This window comes from Salvelinus alpinus, chromosome 19, assembly GCF_045679555.1.
Source record: "Salvelinus alpinus chromosome 19, SLU_Salpinus.1, whole genome shotgun sequence".
In the NCBI taxonomy this organism is placed as follows: domain Eukaryota; kingdom Metazoa; phylum Chordata; class Actinopteri; order Salmoniformes; family Salmonidae; genus Salvelinus; species Salvelinus alpinus.
Window position 1 is genome coordinate 31,448,587 of NC_092104.1, and position 21,654 is coordinate 31,470,240.

General features: G+C 45.5%; 1 protein-coding gene across 23 annotated transcripts in view; it reads right to left on the reverse strand.

Annotated features, from left to right (window-relative positions):
• The window catches only part of ank1a (ankyrin 1, erythrocytic a), a 233,504-nt gene that overhangs the window by 66,192 nt on the left and 145,658 nt on the right, over positions 1-21,654 (reverse strand). Inside the window, exon 1 of one of the 23 annotated variants that reach the window (XM_071353034.1) lies at positions 18,180-18,797. The exons of 18 other annotated variants lie outside the window; for them this stretch is intronic. In XM_071353034.1, the coding sequence (XP_071209135.1) occupies positions 18,180-18,206 (27 nt within the window). In that variant the 5' untranslated portion in view covers positions 18,207-18,797. Of the gene's footprint in view, positions 1-9,965; positions 10,109-12,189; positions 12,703-18,179; positions 18,798-21,654 lie in introns of those variants that run through there. 4 more of the 23 variants (XM_071353031.1, XM_071353035.1, XM_071353032.1 and 1 more) reach the window with 4 other exon arrangements.

The window sequence follows — 21,654 nt, forward strand, 5'->3', positions numbered from 1 at the left end:
GAGTGGCTACTACTGGCTAACACCTCTGTCCCGAAGCAAGCACCAGTTAGCCTTGAGCTAGCCTCGAGCTAGGCCCATCTGCCGGCTAGCCGAAGAGGTCTACCAGCGAATTCTTGGGCTACAATACCTCTTTTGCCAATTGGACTGGACCTTTTTTTGCCGAAACAGAGCCCTGCCAATCCATCACAACTGGTCTAAATCAGCTACAAGCTAATTTAGCCATTTTTTTGCCGCTGCTAGTAGCTTTTACCTTCTGCACAGACACCAGCCCTGTTATTAGCCTGGATATTACTCACCAATTTACCAGCATCGGACTGTCTCTCGACAACAACGCCGGATTCCTGCCGTAATCCCTGAGCCACTACTTCTGATCCTCACAGCTAGCTTGCAGCTAGCGCAGCTAGCGCCACTGCCACGAAGCTAGCACCAGTTAGCAAACACAATTCTACGATTCACAACCTCTCTTTCGCCATCCGGCTTGGATTCTCTGTCGACACGACCACGTCTGAGCAGACCCCCTCCGTCTGAGCAGACCACCCCCCGGGCTACTAACTTTAAACGCCGCGTGCTAGCTTAGTGGAGGCCTCCCTGCTCCATCTACGGCTGCCCCCTGGACACTATGATCACTTGGCTACATAGCTGATGCATGCTTGACTGTCCATTAATTCACGGTACTCCATTCTGTTTATTTGTGTTTTATCTGTCGGCTCTGTCCTTTAACTCAGGATCTGTGTGTAGTTAATCCGACCCTCTCTGCCTAGTCGTCGCCATTTTTACCTGTTGTTGCTGTGTTAGACTAGCACCCTGTTATTGCTGCTGTTATCTTACCTAAGCCAGGATTCTGCTGTTATCTTACCTGAGAGCTAGCTCTCCCAATCAAGACCTGCAATCACTTTATGCCTTATTGTATGTCTCTCTCAAATATCAATATGCCTTGCATACTGTTGTTCAGGCTAGTTATCATTATCATTGTTTTGGTTTGCAATGGACCCTGTAGTTCCACTCTCCGTACCTCTGTTACCTCCTTTGTCCCACCCCCCACACATGCGGTGACCTCACCCATTGAGACCAGCATGTCCAGAGATACAACCTCTCTTATCATCACCCAGTGCCTGGGCTTGCCTCCGCTGTACCCGCGCCCCACCATACCCTTGTCTGCACATTATGCCCAGAATCTATTCTACCACGCCCATAAATCTGCTCCTTTTATTCTTTGTCCCCAACGCTCTAGGCGACCAGTTTTGATAGCCTTTAGCCGCACCCTCATCCTACTACTCCTCTGTTCCTCGGGTGATGTGGAGGTAAACCCAGGCCCTGCATGTCCCCAGTCACCCTCATTTGTTGACTTCTGTGATCGAAAAAGCCTTGGCCTCATGCATGTCAACATCAGAAGCCTCCTCCCTAAGTTTGCCTTACTCACCGCTTTAGCACACTCTGCCAATCCTGATGTCCTTGCCGTGTCCGAATCCTGGCTTAGGAAGGCCACCAAAAATTCTGAGATTTCCATACCCAACTATAACACTTTCCGTCAAGATAGAACTGCCAAAGGGGGAGGAGTGGCAATCTACTGCAGAGATAGCCTGCAAAGTTCTGTCATACTTTCCAGGTCTATGCCCAAACAGTTCGAACTTCTAATTTTAAAAATTAATCTCTCCAGAAATAAGTCTCTCACTGTTGCCGCCTGCTACCGACCCCCCTCAGCTCCCAGCTGTGCCCTGGACACCATCTGTGAATTGATCGCTCCCCAGCTAGTTTCAGAGTTTGTTCTGTTAGGTGACCTAAACTGGGATATGCTTAACACCCCGGCAGTCCTACAATCCAAGCTTGATGCCCTCAATCTCACACAAATCATCAAGGAACCCACCAGGTACAACCCTAAATCCGTAAACATGGGCACCCTAATAGACATTATCCTGACCAACCTGCCCTCCAAATACACCTCTGCTGTCTTCAATCAAGATCTCAGCGATCACTGCCTCATTGCCTGTATCCGCCACGGGTCCGCGGTCAAACGACCACCCCTCATCACTGTCAAACGCTCCCTAAAACACTTCTGCGAGCAGGCCTTTCTAATCGACCTGGCCCGGGTACCCTGGAAGGATATTGACCTCATCCCGTCAGTTGAGGATGCCTGGTCATTCTTTAAATGTTACTTCCTCACCATATTAGACAAGCATGCTCCGTTCAAAAAATGCAGAACCAAGAACAGATATAGCCCTTGGTTCACTCCAGACCTGACTGCCCTCGACCAGCACAAAAACATCCTGTGGCGAACTGCAATAGCATCGAAGAGCCCCCGCGATATGCAACTGTTCAGGGAAGTCAGGAACCAATACACGCAGTCAGTCAGGAAAGCAAAGGCCAGCTTTTTCAAGCAGAAATTTGCATCCTGTAGCTCTAACTCCAAAAAGTTCTGGGATACTGTAAAGTCCATGGAGAACAAGAGCACCTCCTCCCAGCTGCCCACTGCACTGAGGCTAGGTAACACGGTCACCACCGATAAATCCGTGATAATCGAAGACTTCAACAAGCATTTCTCAATGGCTGGCCATGCCTTCCTCCTGGCGACTCCAACCTTGGCCAACAGCCCCGCCCCCCCCGCTGCTACTCGCCCAAGCCTCCCCAGCTTCTCCTTTACCCAAATCCAGATAGCAGATGTTCTGAAAGAGCTGGAAAACCTGGACCCATACAAATCAGCTGGGCTTGACAATCTGGACCCCCTATTTCTGAAACTGTCCGCCGCCATTGTCGCACCCCCTATTACCAGCCTGTTCAACCTCTCCTTCGTATCATCTGAGATCCCCAAGGATTGGAAAGCTGCCGCGGTCATCCCCCTCTTCAAAGGGGGAGACACCCTGGACCCAAACTGTTACAGACCTATATCCATCCTGCCCTGCCTATCTAAGGTCTTCGAAAGCCAAGTCAACAAACAGATCACTGACCATCTCGAATCCCACCGTACCTTCTCCGCTGTGCAATCCGGTTTCCGAGCCGGTCACGGGTGCACCTCAGCCACGCTCAAGGTACTAAACGATGTCATAACCGCCATCGATAAAAGACATTACTGTGCAGCCGTCTTCATCGACCTGGCCAAGGCTTTCGACTCTGTCAATCACCATATTCTTATCGGCAGACTCAGTAGCCTCGGTTTTTCTAATGACTGCCTTGCCTGGTTCACCAACTACTTTGCAGACAGAGTTCAGTGTGTCAAATCGGAGGGCATGTTGTCCGGTCCTCTGGCAGTCTCTATGGGGGTACCACAGGGTTCAATTCTCGGGCCGACTCTTTTCTCTGTATACATCAATGATGTTGCTCTTGCTGCGGGCGATTCCCTGATCCACCTCTACGCAGACGACACCATTCTATATACTTCCGGCCCTTCCTTGGACACTGTGCTATCTAACCTCCAAACGAGCTTCAATGCCATACAACACTCCTTCCGTGGCCTCCAACTGCTCTTAAACGCTAGTAAAACCAAATGCATGCTTTTCAACCGTTCGCTGCCTGCACCCGCACGCCCGACTAGCATCACCACCCTGGACGGTTCCGACCTAGAATATGTGGACATCTATAAGTACCTAGGTGTCTGGCTAGACTGCAAACTCTCCTTCCAGACTCATATCAAACATCTCCAATCCAAAATCAAATCAAGAATCGGCTTTCTATTCCGCAACAAAGCCTCCTTCACTCACGCCGCCAAACTTACCCTAGTAAAACTGACTATCCTACCGATCCTCGACTTCGGCGATGTCATCTACAAAATAGCTTCCAACACTCTACTCAGCAAACTGGATGCAGTTTATCACAGTGCCATTCGTTTTGTTACTAAAGCACCTTATACGACCCACCACTGCGACCTGTATGCCCTAGTCGGCTGGCCCTCGCTACATGTTCGGCGTCAGACCCACTGGCTCCAGGTCATCTACAAGGCTATGCTAGGTAAAGTGCCGCCTTATCTCAGTTCACTGGTCACGATGGCTACACCCACCCGCAGCACGCGCTCCAGCAGGTGTATCTCACTGATCATCCCTAAAGCTAAAACCTCATTTGGACGCCTTTCCTTCCAGTTCTCTGCTGCCTGCGACTGGAACGAATTGCAAAAATCTCTGAAGTTGGAGACTTTTATCTCCCTCAACAACTTTAAAAATCTGCTATCCGAGCAGCTAACCGATCGCTGCAGCTGTACATAGTCCATCTGTAAACTACCCACCCAATTTACCTACCTCACCCCCCATACTGGTTTTATTTATTTACTTTTCTGCTCTTTTGCACACCAGTATCTCTTCTTGCACATGATCATCTGATGATTTATCACTCCAGTGTTAATCTGCTAAATTGTAATTATTCGATTTATTGCCTACCTCATGCCTTTTGCACACATTGTATATAGATTCTCTTTTTTTTCTACCATGTTATTGACTTGTTTATTGTTTACTCCATGTGTAACTCTGTGTTGTCTGTTCACACTGCTATGCTTTATCTTGGCCAGGTCGCAGTTGCAAATGAGAACTTGTTCTCAACTAGCCTACCTGGTTAAATAAAGGTGAAATAAAAAAATAAAAAATAAAAAACATTGATGTTGGCCCCCGTTCAGCTATGTGTGGAACACTGGCCCTCTTTTCAGACAGTGGTAACAGAGAGAATGAAGACCCACATGCCCATGCTGTGGGCATGGCAACTTATGATACAAACCACCACCCATCAACAGTGCACTAGTGCAAGTGGTGCAGCACTGCGCAAAGAAAAGGACTACTTAAAAAAAAGTGAGAGGGAGGGAAAGAGATGGCATGATTGATAAAGAGAAGAGGAAAAAGAATGAAAGGGAAAGCTATTTCCAGCTTCCTGCAGCAGAAAATCTTTCAGAGCATTTCCCTGTAACAAACTGGTAGGCCTTGATAGCTGAGCCGCTAGCTAGCAGCACGCTAACTCCACACAGCCTGAGCACACCCAAAACTCACCACTTATCTCTCAGCCTTGAGAGATTCATCAAGAAAAAGTCACAATGTTTCCAACTTTCCACCTAAAAGTTAATGTATTCTTGTTTAACATCGCTCCCAAGTTAAAGGAAAAGCCACAGTTCTTTCTGGGAAGTGTAGGCTAGTTAGTCTTAGGTAACTTCATGGCTCTCACTTGACATTTTTGTTGTTGTATATATACACTCACGGACAGTTTATTAGGTACACCCATCTAGTACCGGGTTGGATGCCCCTTTGCCTCCAGAACAGCTTGAATTATTCAGGGCATTCTACAAGGTTCCCGGAAACCTTCCACAGGGATGTTGGTCCATGTTGACGTGATGACAACACGCAGTTGCAGCAGATTGGACGGCAGTACATTGGGTTGAGGTCTGGGGACTGCTCAGGCCGCTCAAGTAAACTGAACTCACTGTCATGTTCCAGGCAATGTTTTCTACTACTCAATTGTCCAGTGTTGGTGATTGTGTGCCCACTGGAGCCAATACTTTTTGTTTATAGCTGATAGGAGTGGAACCCGGTGTGGTCGTCTGCTGGTATAGCCGATCAGTGACAAGGATCGGCGAGTTGTGCGTTCCGAGATATCGTTCTGCACACCACTGTCGTACTGCACCTCTATTTGTCTGTTTGTGGCCCGCCTATTAGCTTGCACGATTCTTGCCATTCTCCTTTGACCTCTCTCATCAACGAGCTGTTTTCGCCAACAGGACTGCCGCTGACAAAGTCACTCGTTTTGCCCATTCTAACATTCAATTGAACAGTGACTAAATGCCTCAATGCCTGTCTGCTTGCTTTATATAGCATGCCACGGCCATGTGACTCACTGTCTGTCTGTAGGAGCAATCAATTTTTGTGAATGGGGTGGTGTACCTAATAAACTGGCCAGTGTATATATGTTTTATTGTCACATACACCAGATAGGTGCAGTGAAATATGTTGTTTTACAGGATTAAGTGCTTTGCTCAACGGCACATTGATAGATTTTCACCTTGTCAGCTCAGGTATTCAAACCAGCAACTATTTGGTTACCTTTCTAACTTAGGATCTCATGTTTACTAGACAGGCGCTTCAACCAATGAAGCCACAACGCCTACCTGTTCCTAAAACGTATTCCCTGTACTTCAACCCTTAAAACTTCTTAAGGCTAGGCGGCAGTATTTTCGTTTTTGGCTATAAAACGTACCCATTTGAAACTGCCTATTTCTCAGCCCCCGAAACTAGAATGTGCATATAATTGTCAGATTAGGATAGAAAACACTCTAAAGTTTCCAAAACTGTCAACATTTTGTCTGTGAGTTTAACAGAACTGATATTGCAGGCTAAAACCTGAGGAAAATCCAATCAGGAAGTTCCTCTGTTTTTGAAACCTCTCTGTTCTTATGCATCCCTATTACCCATTTAAAGGGATATCAACCAGATTCCTTTTTCTATGGCTTCCCTAAGGTGTCAACAGCCTTTAGACATAGTTTCAGGCTTTTATTTTGAAAAATGAGCGAGAACGACCACATTGCGTAAGTGGATAGGTGGGGGCTCTCAGAGTGAGTTGTGCACAACAGAGAAAGGCAGCCATTGTTACTCCCGGTCCTAGTGAAAAACCAACACTCCCGGTTGATATATTATCGAATAGATATTTGAAAAACAACCTGAGGATTGATTATAAAAAAACGTTAGACATGTTTCTGTGGACATTATGGATATTATCTGGAATTTTTGTCTGCGTTGTCGTGAACGCTTTTTCCTGTGGATTTCTCAGCATAACGCGCGAAACGAACTGAGGTATTTGGATATAAAAATATCTTTATGGAACAAAAGGAACATTTGTTATCTAACTGGGAGTCTCGTGAGTGAAAACATCCGAAGATCATCCAAGGTAAACGATTAATTTGATTGCTTTTCTGATTTTCGTGACCAAGTTACCTGATGCTAAGTGTACTTAATGTTTTGTCGAGCGATCGATAAACTTACACAAACGCTTGTATTGCTTTCGCTGTAAAGCATAATTTCAAAATCTGAGATGACAGGTGGATTAACAAAAGGCTAAACTGTGTTTTGCAATATTGCACTTGTGATTTCATGAATATGAATATTTTCTAGTAATATTATTTGACTGTGGCGCTATGCTATGCTATGCTATTCAGCGTTGCTGATGACAATTACCCGGATCCGGGATGGGTGGTTCAGAAAGGTTTTAAATCTCTCCTTAACTCTCTCCTTAACTACCTTCTTAACTCTCTCCTTAACTCTCTCCTTAGCTACCTCCTTAACTCTCTCCTTAACTACCTTCTTAACTCTCTCCTTAACTACCTTCTTAACTCTCTCCTTAACACTCTCCTTAACTACGTACCTTCTTAACTTTCTCCTTAACTCTCTACTTAACTACCTTCTTAACTCTCTCCTTAAAACCTTTTCTCAATATAGGGGGTGCTGTTTCAACATTAGCATTTATCGTCTCCAAATTAAACTGCCTCATACTCAATTCTTGCTCGTACAATATGCATAGTATAGTTATTATTGGATAGAAAACACTCTCTAGTTTCTATAGCCGTTTGAATTATGTCTCTGAGTGAAACAGAACCCATTCTACAGCACTTTTCCTGATATGGAGTGAGATTTCAGACATTTTGGCCTCTAGTCCCAGGTCAGTTTTAAAGTCCCTGTAAATCCTATGAGGATACAAACACTGCCCATGCCTTCCTCTAGATGTCAGTAAGAGGTGACAATTTGAATGGAGTCGATTGCGCAATCAGGGCCAGTATAAAACAGAAAAGACCGGATGTACCGTTCTTTTCCCGCTGCGCCTCACGCAAGATGGACGTCGGACTCTCTCTCTTTCCAAGCGTTGGTTTAGCCACTTATATATCGCCGGTCATGTTTTTACTCATTATAGGTGTTAAAAACATCATAAGGTAGTTAATTTAAACCGTTTTATAGCAATTTATATCCGTTTAGTGCGATTTTGAGGCATTGCTTTGTGATGCACATTGAAGCACCGGGCACGTTTCGGGGTCCCGGTCGAACGTTAGTGGGCATTTCGACGGACAAGAGGACAGCTTTCGACCAAAAGAAGATTAGACCCAAGAAAGGATACATTGCCCAAGATACTGATGGAAGAACAGCTCACAGTAAGAACTATTTATGATGATAAATCGCTGTTCTGTTGAAAAATTTTAAACGCATATGTCGCCATTTTGTTATGTGTAGCTTCGCTTGGCGGACCCGCTATTGCACAGTAAGGATAATTTTACAAATTTAAGTCAGCGATTGCATTAAGAACTAATTTGTCTTTCGATTCCTGTCAACCCTGTATTTTTTAGTCAAGTTTATGATTAGCTATAGATTAGACTAGATCACTCTCAAATATAGCGCCCAACATTTTCAGGGCAGTTTTGCTAGTATTCTCATTGTATAACCACGTTTTTTTGTGGCTAAATATGCACATTTTCGAACAAACTCTATATGTATTTTGTAATATGATGTTACAGGAGTGTCATCGGAAGAATTCTGAGAAGGTTAGTGAAAAAATTTATATATTTTGGTGATCATAACGTTATCGCTCCCCTTGCCTTTGATTCATGCTGGGGTAACGTTTGCACATGTGGTATGCTAATATAACGATTTATTGTGTTTTCGCTGTAAAACGCTTAGAAAATCTGAAATATTGTCTGAATTCACAAGATCTGTGTCTTTCCATTGCTATGCTTTGTCTATTTTTATGAAATGTTTTATGATGAGTAAATTGGTAATACACGTTGCTCTCTGTATTTATTCTAGTCGAGTTGTGATGGTGGGTGCAATTGTAAACTATGATTTCTACCTGAAATATGCACATTTTTCTAACAAAAACTATCCTATACAATAAATATGTTATCAGACTGTCATCTGATGAGGTTTTTTCTTGGTTAGTGGCTATCAATATCTTTATTTGGCCGAATTGGTGATAGCTACTGGTGGAGAGAAAAAATGGTGGACAAAGAAAAATGGTGTCTTTTGCTAACGTGGTTAGCTAATAGATTTACATATTGTGTCTTCCCTGTAAAACATTTTAAAAATCAGAAATGATTGCTGGATTCACAAGAAGTGGATCTTTCATCTGGTATCTTGGACTTGTGATTGAATGATATTTAGATGCTACTATTTACTTGTGACGCTATGCTAGCTATGCTATTCAGCTTTTTTACTGGTGGGGGGTGGGGGGTGCTCCCGGATCCGGGTTTCTGACTCGTTAGAAGTTAACTACCTTCTTAACTCTCTCCTTAACTACCTTCTTAACTCTCTCCTTAACTACCTTCTTAACACTCTCCTTAACACTCCCCTCAACTACCTTCTTAACACTCTCCTTAACTCTCTCCTTTACTCTCTCCAACTTCTTATGGCTGCAATCCCGGTAACGGGATGATATGACAACAGTCAGTGAAAGTGCAGGGCGCCAAATTCAAAACAACAGAAATCTCATAATTAAAATTCCTCAGACATACATGTGTCTTATACCATTTTAAAGGTAATCTTGTTGTTAATCCCACCAAAGTGTCCGATTTCAAATATGCTTTTCAGCGAAAGCACTACAAACTATTATGTTAGGTCACACCAAACCACAATAAGCACAGCCATTTTTCCAGCGAAAGATAGCAGTCACAAAAAGCAGAAATATAGCTAAAATGAATCACTAACCTTTGATGATCTTCATCAGATGACACTCATAGGACTTCATGTTACACAATACATGCATGTTTTATTTGATAAAGTTCATAAAGTGCATAGCCACATCTTTTTCAACAGAGATACTCATCATAAATGTAGATGATAATACAAGTTATACACATGGAATTATAGATATAGCTCTCCTTAATGCAACCGCTGTGTCAGATTTCAAAAAAACTTTACGGAAAAAGCAAACCATGCAATAATCTGAGACGGAGCTCAGAACAAGAGTCAAATTAGCTGCCATGTTGGAGTCAACAGAAACCAGAAATTACATGATAAATGTTTCCTTACCTTTGATGATCTTCATCAGAATGCACTCCCAGGAATCCCAGGTCCACAATAAATGCTTGATTTGTTCGATAATGTCCGTTATTTATGTCCAATTAGCTACTTTGGTTAGTGCGTTTGGTAAACAATTCCAAAGTCACAAAGCGCGTTCACTAAAACGTGACGAAATGTCCAAAAGTTCCGTAACAGTCAGTAGAAACAGTCAGTAGAAACAACGATGTATTGAATCAATCTTTAGAATGTTGTTAACATACATCTTGAATGACGTTCCAACCGGAGAATTACATTGACTTCAGATGAGCGATGGAATGGATCTGCCTCTCACGTGAACACGCATGGTGAATGCGTGGTCACCTCATGGCAGTGGTTACTCATTCCTGTCTCCTTCGGCCCCCCTTCACAGTAGAGTCATCAGACAAAGTTCTATTGACTGTTGACATCTAGTGGAAGCCGTAGGAAGTGAAAACTCATCCATATCTCGAGAAAGTTAAGAAGGTAGTTGGGGGGAGTGTTAAGGAGAGTGTTAAGAAGGTAGTTAACTTCTTATGGCTGCAGGGGCAGTATTGAGTAGCTTGGATGAAAAGGTGCCCAGAGGTGCCCAGAGTAAACTGCTTGCTCCTCAGTCCCAGTTGCTAATATATGCATATTATTAGTAGTATTGGATAGAAAACACTCTGAAGTTTCTAAAACTGTTTGAATGGTGTCTGTGAGTATAACAGAACTCATATGGCAGGCAAAAACCTGAGAAATAAATCCAACCAGGAAGTGGGAAATCTGAGGTTTGTAGGTTTTCAACTCATCGCTTATCGAATACACAGTGGGATATGGGTCAGTTTGCACTTCCTATGGCTTCCACTAGATGTCAACAGTCTTTAGAACCTTGTCTGATGCTTCTACTGTGAAGTGGGGCCGAAGGAGAGGGGAAATGAGTAAGGTTTGCCATGAGCTGACCATGCTCTGACCATGCGCGTTCACATGAGAGGGAGCTCTGTTCCATCGCACTTCTGAAGACAATGGAATTCTCCGGTTGGAACATTATTGAAGATTTATGTTAAAAACATCCTAAAGAGCCTCCCGGGTGGCGCAGTGGTCTAGGGCACTGCATCGCAGTGCTAGCTGCGCCACCAGAGTCTCTGGGTTCGCACCCAGGCTCTGTCGCAGCCGGCCGCGACCGGGAGGTCTGTGGGGCGACGCACAATTGGCATAGCGTCGTCCGGGTTAGGGAAGGTTTGGCCGGTAGGGATATCCTTGTCTCATCGCACTCCAGCGACTCCTGTGGTGGGCCGGGCGCAGTGCGTGCTAACCAAGGGGGCCAGGTACACAGTGTTTCCTCCGACACATTGGTGCAGCTGGCTTCCGGGTTGGAGGCGCGCTGTGTTAAGAAGCAGTGCGGCTTGGTTGGGTTGTGCTTCGGAGGACGCATGGCTTTCGACCTTCGTCTCTCCCGAGCCCGTACGGGAGTTGTAGCGATGAGACAAGATAGTAATTACTAGCGATTGGATACCACGAAAATTGGGGAGAAAATGGGATAAAAATAAAAATAAAATAAAAAATAAAAAAACATCCTAAAGATTGATTCAATACATCATTTGACATGTTTCTACTGACTGTTACGGAACTTTTTGACATTTCGTCTGCTTTTAGTGAACGCGCTTCGTGACTTTGGATTTGTTTACCGAAAGCGCTAACAAAAGTAGCTATTTGACAATAAATGATGGACATTGCACTTTCACTGGCTGTTGTCAGGTCGATCCCGTTAACGGGATCTCAGCCATAAGAAGTTTTAACTACCTTCTTAACTCTCTCCTTAATTACCTTCGTAACTCTCTCCCTAACTACCTCCTTAACTACCTCATTAACTCACTACTTAACTCTTTCTCTCTGTCTGTCAACACCTTTCTTCACACTGTCACTCTGGACACTCTCTACATGTACAAGACCTTGAACTACGCACATACTCACACAGACATGCACATACACATGTTAAAAACGTATAAAGACTTACTCACACACTGTTCTTGCATACACACTAAAGAGTGTTAGTGTTTAAAGTTGTTTTGATCAACTTCTGTCCCATGTGGAAAGTTAAGGCTGAGACACTGTCTTCTTGGAGTGAACACTAAACTGCACTTAGCATTTTGCAAGCACTTAGCAGCTAGTTATCTAAGATATAGAAGGTGAACAACAACACTAGGATTGCGCAAGCAGACCTTCCTCAGTTACTCACAGTGATAGAGTTGTCCTGGTCAGCCATGGCCTCTCTCCTCTCTCTCCTTTTCTCTCATACTCTGCCTCTCCAACTCGTCCACTGTGAGAAAGCCGATAGCACCCAAATCCCCTCCCTCCAGCCTGCTTCACGACAACAAACTGACCCCCTAGTACTCCTCAATCACTCTTCCTGTTGTACCCACGAACACAGATACACACACCCACCTGTTACAACAGTTAAACTGACCGTGGTGGGGTACCCTCCTGACAGAAATAGAAACTCATACAGTGGATGTGTGTGTGTGTGCGCACACACAGATGTCTAGAAACCTACTTAGCCTCAAATAGATGCTGCCCACACACGATGCATAGGGTGCTTCACATTCCACCAAATACTCTGCACAGCTGGTCAGAGTGTAATTAGGTTGTCTTTTCTAGTTGATGGTGTGTGCAGTCACTGCCATGGTGACTCAGAGAACATCTTTTCTCCACAGTTCAAGCAAAGACAGCTGATGACACACACACACACACACACACACACACACACACACACACACACACACACACACACACACACACACACACACGCACACGCACACGCACACGCACACGCACACGCACACGCACACGCACACACACAGGCCAAGCAGGAGAGTATATGTGGATAACCAGTATGAGGTGGCATGGTAACACCATGGTGACCCCCACTGAGGCCTCCGTAGTTGGCTCACCACCACCCAATCTCTGACCACCCCGACTGCACCCCTTAGCCAACCTCCACTAGCCCCTAGCCCACCCCAACCCTGGGCCTGCAGTTCCACCTCTCCTGGAGCTAGAGGGAGATCAAGACCTGACCAGCACTGCATTACAGAGAAGAGAAGTAGTGGGGAAATTATGTACCTGTTAAGGGCAAGAGTAGGTGATGTGTTAAAAGATGCTTAGTGTCCACGAACACACTCACACACGCACGCACGCACGCACGCACGCACCCACACACACACACACACACACACACACACACACACACACACACACACACACACACACACACACACACACACACACACACACACACACACACACACACACACACACACACACACACACACACACACACACACACACACACACACTAGGCTCCGTTGAAATGCACTCCTACAAGGTGGACATCATCCACCTTCCCCTAGGTCAGCCAAAGTTCAGATCTCAGAGGGTCATTTTAGCACAAGGAGAGTGCAGAAGTCTGACATGACCTATCCCTGCAGTGGACAGACTGGACAGAGCACTACCAGTAGCCTTACTTTTTCAGTTCAATAACTTGGAGAACCATGCAATGTCAATGACAATCTTTGGTTAAAATTTACAAGAAGTTATGCACATTTGTAATGTTCAGTACAGTGTGTTTATGTTGGTGTGAGTTCAGTCTATACTACTGTGCGAGGTAAGTGTGTGGTGCAGTCAGATAAGGGTAGAAGGGGCACTTTGTAGGCCACACCCGAACTCTGCATGCCAGGCTGACGCAGAGTCACCCCACTCTCAGCGTAAACATGCACACTTTCACTGGCTCACTAACCTGCCTATCCCTATCCCCTCTCTCTTACACACAAACCATAATACAAACACACATACGCAGCAGCCTGAAATCCTCTCATGCCTTGTATATCCTCATGCTAATCTTAACTAACACAGTGTGATGGAAATGGATGTGGGTCTAGGTCCTAGAAGCCCCAGAGAGAGGACAGTGCTGTGTGGCGGGGCTGGCTGGGGTTAGTGGAACCACATCATAAATCACCCTCTACTGTTACTGTACTATATGGAAGGAGAGACAATAAGCTGCAGTGTGTCATCATTAGCATCACATCACACTGTAGCGCTATGGGGTATCCCATTGTCCTCAGGCTCTGTCCACTGTACCTCTGTCTCTTTCTCTTTAATCCTCACATTCTTCCCTTATCACATTTGACTAATTCTACCCTGCTTTCCTTCCTTTTCCTTTGTTCATCCCTGTCTCATATAATCCTTGTTCAATCCCTCTCCTCTTTTCCATCCTCCATTTTCCCTCTCCTCTCATTGCGCTTTCTCTCTCTCTCTCTCCCCCCCTCTCTTTCTCCCCCCTCCCTCTATCGTGCTGGTGCTGCGGCAGACATGATGACATCACCTTCTAGCTGGTATACTGCAGCAGTGTGACACAGTCTGTGTTTGTGTGTTTGTCTGTAAGAGATTCAGTGTGTGTGTGTGGGTGCGTGTGTGTGTGCGTGTGTTTGTGTCTCATGAGTCCCATTTAGTAGTGTCAACAGTAAGGGATAACTGTCTCTCAGTATCTAAGTAGGTGTGAAACCTGACAGAGACCAGGGGATAACCAAGGCACAAATGTCTCTGTGTGTGTTTGATGACATGCTTTAAACAGTGACGGTTCTACTTTAAGCCCTGGATGACAGGACCATGTGAGGTTGTGGCTGGGATAGGAGAGGAGGAACAGTGCATGGAGGCATGGAGCTGCCTGGTTTCAGGCTCTTTCTCCCCCAGGGAGAATCACAGGGCTGGGCCATTGATCTTAAGGTAACCCTCTCCTCTGGTCTCTATGGACCTGTGTGTGAGGCTGACACAGGCAGCTAACCATTAACCTGCAATGAAACGGGTGCAGAAACCAGCGCTGAGTCTGCACTATGCATAGCCTGAAGTACACAGATCACCGTCAACACTGTGATAGATGCATTCTTGAGAATGAATGCATGAATGTCTGTATGTAGCCTCGCTACTTTTATAGCCTCGCTAATGCCTCACTGTTGTTTTATTTCTTTACCTAACTATTTTTCACCTAATACCTTTTTTGCACTATTGGTTAGAGCCTGTAAGTAAGCATTTCACTGTAAGGTGAAACTGTTTGTATCCGGTGTACGTGACAAATAAACTTTGATTTGATTTTATGTTTATAACACACACACACACGCACAATCCCCTCTCCATAAGCAAATGGCACACTAAGACTTTGCAGACACAGCACCAGGTGCAAATCATAAATATTTAGATGCCACCTCAGCTATTTGTGGACCCAGCAGAAAGGTGCCAATAAGGGGTTTTACGTGCAGTTTATGACAAGATGGTATCCTGCCCATATAGTACGGCTACAGCATGCTATCTAGGCCACAACATAACTAAATGGGTTGGAAATTCCTGCGGAGACATCTTAAGCAGCTATTCCGTTTCCCTTTTCTGCTGACTTGCATTTGTTCAGGAAATTGATTTTCTTTGCATCTTTCACCTTTCTCCATCCCTCCATCTCTCAGTGTTTTAGCTAGCTAGCTGCAGAGTGAACGTGTGGTTTCCGGTCAGGGTGGTGGTGTTGTGATGAGGAGGAGCCAGTCAGACAGAGACCCCCAGGGACTCTACTCTGGACACACTTACAGGAACCAGCCTGGTCAAGCAATTACAACCACTCACTCAACACAGTCTGTCTGTGTCTGTGTCTGTGTCTGTGTCTGTGTCTGTGTCTGTGTCTGTGTCTGTGTCTGTGTCTGTGTCTGTGTCTGTGTCTGTGTCTGTGTCTGTGTCTGCCTGTCTGTCTGTCTGTCTGTCTGTCTGTCTGTCTGTCTGTCTGTCTGCCTGTCTGCTTCAGCTATACACACTGATCACAAGCCTATATTTCCCTCTCCTTTTGACTGTTTACTTTCTCACACTTTCTATCTCTCTTTCTATTTCCGTGTTCCTGTGTGTCTGTCTTTCTCTTTGACTCACCCCTCCATCTGGACCCCTCAGCAGTGGATGAGATTGTCATGGTTTTTGAGATCTTTTGTGGAAAGATGGAGGGAGGGGGAACCATAGAAGTAGAGAGGGGACTGTTTACAGAGCGTGAGAAAGAATGGTAGAAAGTGACGATAATCATGTAGCCTGTGTACTATTGCGTATGGGATACCCCATACGCTATCATTACTTTTGGTAACAAGGATGCAAGTATAGAGAATTAACTAGAGACTGCTAATAAGTCCCATGTTTACAACAGACTTTGTAATTAGGTTAACAACTATATAGCTAAGTAGTCACTGCGGGGTTACACTTTAGAGTGTGAGCAGAAGAGAGGGGGTGATTGAGTGAGCTGTGTAGAGAACTCAGAGGGATTCTGAGCTGTCATCTATGAAATATCAAACAGAAGCACAGTCAGTGGATCTACAGCTTTATCCGACTATCACTGAGTGTGACTCTATACTGACAATTAAATACGGCTGCAGCATTGAGCTCTGTGTGTGTGTGTGTGTGTGTGTGTGTGTGTGTGTGTGTGTGTGTGTGTGTGTGTGTGTGTGTGTGCGTGTGATAAAAAGAGACAGAGGACAAGACAGAGAGTAAGGGGTGAGTGAGAATTGCAACCTTATCAGATACAGTAATTGTAACAGTTCAAAATGTTTAGCCCATCCTCACAACTATCAACAATGCACACACATAGGTGAATTTAACATTTCTTAATGGAACATTCCACTACAAAACGACATTTTGGTATTTGTTTCAGTGGTCCATTGTTGACATAGTCCCAAAATGTTTTTCTTATCAGCAATCAAGTTTTCAAGATATGTAACTTTCAAAATAAAGAAATCTTCCCCGTATGATGCATTTTGCATCCAGTAATGCAAAACGCAGCATTATATGATGCGAAATGCATCATAAGGGGATGATTTTTGTATTTTGAATGTTACATATCTTTAAGGTTGCATCATCTGGCCTTTCACAGCATGCTTAACCAGATGATTGCTGTTGCTGAGCGTCTTTGCTGTAGCCAAAATCCCCCTCTAAACCTAAGTGCTGAATCAGCAGTCCTCTGGCTATACAGTATACAGACAAAATACCGTAGATGTCTGCTGTGTGTCTTTTAATCTTCATACTTCCTAAATTAGCAGGAGCTTCAGTGAAGTCGAAATAAAATGATGTAATTAATGACAGATAAGTGTACTGATCATCAGCTTACTTACCACCCACCCACAACAGACATTCCACAACAGAACAGAACAGAGCACTAAACTAAGTCATAACAAGATTCAAAGAAGACTACAGAACAGGACACACAGCCATCACACACACACACGTCTCACACACAATCTCACAGACACACATGCACCGTTACTCCCTAAAATGTATCCCAAACGACTAGCTAGACTCTCTCCCCTACGAGATCTGTAGTTGCTATGGGACACCGAGTCAAATGAATGTAATGGACAAAACATGAACAGCCAGAAGTTCTGTTTTGAGAGAGTTAAAGTAAAAAAAATATTCAGTCAACATTCTGTCACTATTGTTCTATTCTATTGAAGGCCAACTAAAATACGAATTAACTAAAAGACGAATCTGTTTAATATGAGACAAATGTCATCAGAAAGCATCAATATGGAATAGACAACTGTGTTTACACTGTCTCAAATAGCCCTCTACTCATCATCTCCTTGTCCTCTATCCTTCACTCTCTTTCACACTCCCTTTCTCTCTGGGACAGACAGAGACATGGACAGATTCATTAATGAAGGGAAGACCACATAGAGAGAGGGAAGCGAGGAAGAGGTCTCCAAATAGTTAATGAAGAGAGAATCTTAGCTGCATGAAGATGTAGAAAAGTAAAGATGAGCTGATATCTAAGTAAATTATACTGTAACTGAAGATGAATATATTAGAAGGGTTGGAGTTGCATCAGTTCATTGATTAAAAATAGAGAGATGATCAAAATAAAAGGAGAGTTTAATAACTGTGCAGTAAAATGATATAGGTGGACAGACAGGGGAAATTGACAGGTGGGTTAGTTAGAAATCACCGGGAAAGGTAGTGGAAGTTCTAACAAAGTGATCTAAGACCACAACATGGTTAAACTGTAGTATACAGAAACAAGACTGCTAAACAGAGCAAACAGATAAACCCACAAACAGACTGTCAGAGAGTCAGTAGCATGAAGAATAGAGTGAAGAGATTACAGTGATAAAGGAATAATAACGGAGACAGATATTGGTTATGGAACACAATCCAGTTTCTACTCACTCCACAGGTGATGAGCTTGGCCGGCATGCTTGCTGGCCCTCCACTCCCTCTCTCTGCTTTTCTCTCTCGCTCTCTTTCTCTCTCTCTTCTTTCTCTCTCTCTCTCTCTCTCTTTCTCTCTCTCTCTCTGTCTCTCTTACACACACACTCTACTGTTGTTTCCTTGCCCCCCGAGAGTGTTTGCTGGGACTGGGCACTGAGACCATGTCCTACCTAAACACACACACGCAGACACACACACTTGAGTGCACAGGGCCCGTCGAGGGTGGGAGGGGAGGGGGTGTTTATCTCTAGAGGAATGCTGCCTGTATCTAAAGACACACATTGAACACACACTCCCCTCAATCTCACGCTGTGTCGCCTCGCCCACTACCTCTCCCTGTCTCTCTTTCACTCATTTGTCTATTTCCTTTCCTCTCTTTCTTCTCTCCTCCATGGCACTTTCCATTTACTGTCTTCCTCTCTCTCCACCAGCTCCCTCCCTAGTTCTCTCTCTTCACTTTTCACTTGTTTTGATGTCCCCCAGCTCTCTCTCTTTCACCCCGAGATTGATCCCTCGGGGTGAAAGAGAGCGAGTAGAGTGTGTGTTGATCCCTTCTTTTCTGCTATCCCTTCTTCGCTACATGTCTTCCCACATCTCTCTGTCCCTCCTGCATTTTTTTGTGACAGCCAGACAATCTTTTTTTTTCTCAGCCTGCCCTTTACAGACAGGCGTTGTGTTTTGGGTGGAGAATTCCTGTGCTGTGTGAGCAGGTCTGTTCCAGTCTGTGGAGTGACTTACAGTGACAAAGCGCCCAGTGGGGGGGCCATTTACGTTGCCGCTACCCCGTGACAATGGACCAGACGCACGGGGCGGGGGGAGGCCAGCCTCTCAAAGGGCCCTGCCTTTTTTAATAAAGCGTCCGTCATTCCCTGCCTGAAAAGGCCTCCTTTTCTCCCCCTCTTCCTCCTCTCTGTCTCTCCTGGCTTTTCTCCCCCTCTTCCTCCTCTCTCTCTCTCTCCTGGCTAAACGCTGGGAAAAGCACATCGCTGCCAAAACCACGCAGAGAGATAAATGCTTGTAGGAGAGGGGGATGTGGGGAGAGGGGGATGTGGGGAGAGGGGGATGTGAGGAGAGGGGGATGTGGGGAGAGGGGGATGTGAGGAGAGGGGGTTGTGAGGAGAGGGGGATGTGCGGAGAGGGGGATGTGGGGAGAGGGGGATGTGAGGAGAGGGGGATGTGAGGAGAGGGGGATGTGAGGAGAGGGGGATGTGGGGAGAGGGGGATGTGAGGAGAGGGGGATGTGAGGAGAGGGGGATGTGGGGAGAGGGGGATGTGAGGAGAGGGGGATGTGAGGAGAGGGGGTTGTGAGGAGAGGGGGATGTGCGGAGAGGGGGATGTGGGGAGAGGGGGATGTGAGGAGAGGGGGATGTGGGGAGAGGGGGATGTGAGGAGAGGGGGATGTGGGGAGAGGGGGATGTGAGGAGAGGGGGATGTGAGGAGAGGGGGATGTGAGGAGAGGGGGATGTGGGGAGAGGGGGATGTGGGGAGAGGGGGATGTGAGGAGAGGGGGATGTGAGGAGAGGGGGATGTGCGGAGAGGGGGATGTGGGGAGAGGGGGATGTGAGGAGAGGGGGATGTGAGGAGAGGGGGATGTGCGGAGAGGGGGATGTGGGGAGAGGGGGATGGGAGGAGAGGGGGATGTGGGGAGAGGGGGATGTGGGGAGAGGGGGATGTGAGGAGAGGGGGATGTGGGGAGAGGGGGATGTGAGGAGAGGGGGATGTGCGGAGAGGGGGATGTGGGGAGAGGGGGATGTGAGGAGAGGGGGATGTGGGGAGAGGGGGATGTGAGGAGAGGGGAACGTTAGCCCCTCCTGAGAGGGGGTTATACACCACTCAGTAGCACTGAACCGTGACCTCAGTAAACATATCACGTGACTGGCTCAGCCCTGTGTTCGGGTGTGTTTGTGGGGGAGAGTTACCAGTGCCAACCACTGCAGAGCAGGGGACTGGAGACACTAATGCACATGAAGAGATGACAAATTAGCCCGTGGTCCTCAGCTATAGAGGAAAACAAGCTCCTTTCATAATCCTAGTATTATCTAACAAAACTCTGCTCCATCATATCCCATGGCTCTGAGTCCACTGAGGAAGCTAAAGATGAGTGATAACATAGCAGGAATAACAGACTGATATGAGCTCTTTAGATTCCAGACGTAAATAATGATGGAACCAGTCTGGTATCTTTCAAGAGCCAATGATGTTTCCTGTTACATAGACTTCTAAAACAGCACCATTCTGATACTGATTCTCATACATTTACCAAACAGTCTGTCTGGCCTCCCATAGTCATACTTTTACCAAACAGTCTGTCTGGCCTCCTATAGTCATACTTTACCAAACAGTCTGCCTGGCCTCCCATAGTCATACTTTACCAAACAGTCTGCCTGGCCTCCCATAGTCATACTTTTACCAAACATTCTTTCTGGCCTCCTATAGTCATACTTTTACCAAACAGTCTGTCTGGCCTCCTATAGTCATACTTTTACCAAACGGTCTGCCTGGCCTCCCATAGTCATACTTTTACCAAAGGGGCTGCCTGGCCTCCTATAGTCATACTTTTACCAAACAGTCTGTCTGGCCTCCTATAGTCATACTTTTACCAAACATTCTGCCTGGCCTCCTATAGTCATACTTTACCAAACAGTCTGCCTGGCCTCCCATAGTCATACTTTTACCAAACATTCTTTCTGGCCTCCTATAGTCATACTTTTACCAAACAGTCTGTCTGGCCTCCTATAGTCATACTTTTACCAAACATTCTGCCTGGCCTCCTATAGTCATACTTTACCAAACAGTCTGTCTGGCCTCCTATAGTCATACTTTTACCAAACATTCTGTCTGGCCTCCTATAGTCATACTTTTACCAAACAGTCTGCCTGGCCTCCTATAGTCATACTTTTACCAAACAGTCTGCCTGGCCTCCTATAGTCATACTTTACCAAACAGTCTTTCTGGCCTCCTATAGTCATACTTTTACCAAACAGTCTGTCTGGCCTCCTATAGTCATACTTTTACCAAACATTCTTTCTGGCCTCCTATAGTCATACTTTACCAAACAGTCTGCCTGGCCTCCCATAGTCATACTTTTACCAAACAGTCTGCCTGGCCTCCCATAGTCATACTTTTACCAAACAGTCTGTCTGGCCTCCTATAGTCATACTTTTACCAAACATTCTTTCTGGCCTCCTATAGTCATACTTTTACCAAACAGTCTGTCTGGCCTCCTATAGTCATACTTTTACCAAACATTCTTTCTGGCCCACACATGAGCTCAGGACTAGGCCTAGACGGGTACATAGAAGGACAGAGAGAGGTACGACCCACTACTCAGAATGTGTATGGCCCAGGGTTATATATTGAGATATACTGTGCTCTCCTGTTTTGTGGTGTGGCTGATTTAGGTTGGGGACAGACGTGCCCTCTAGATTTCACA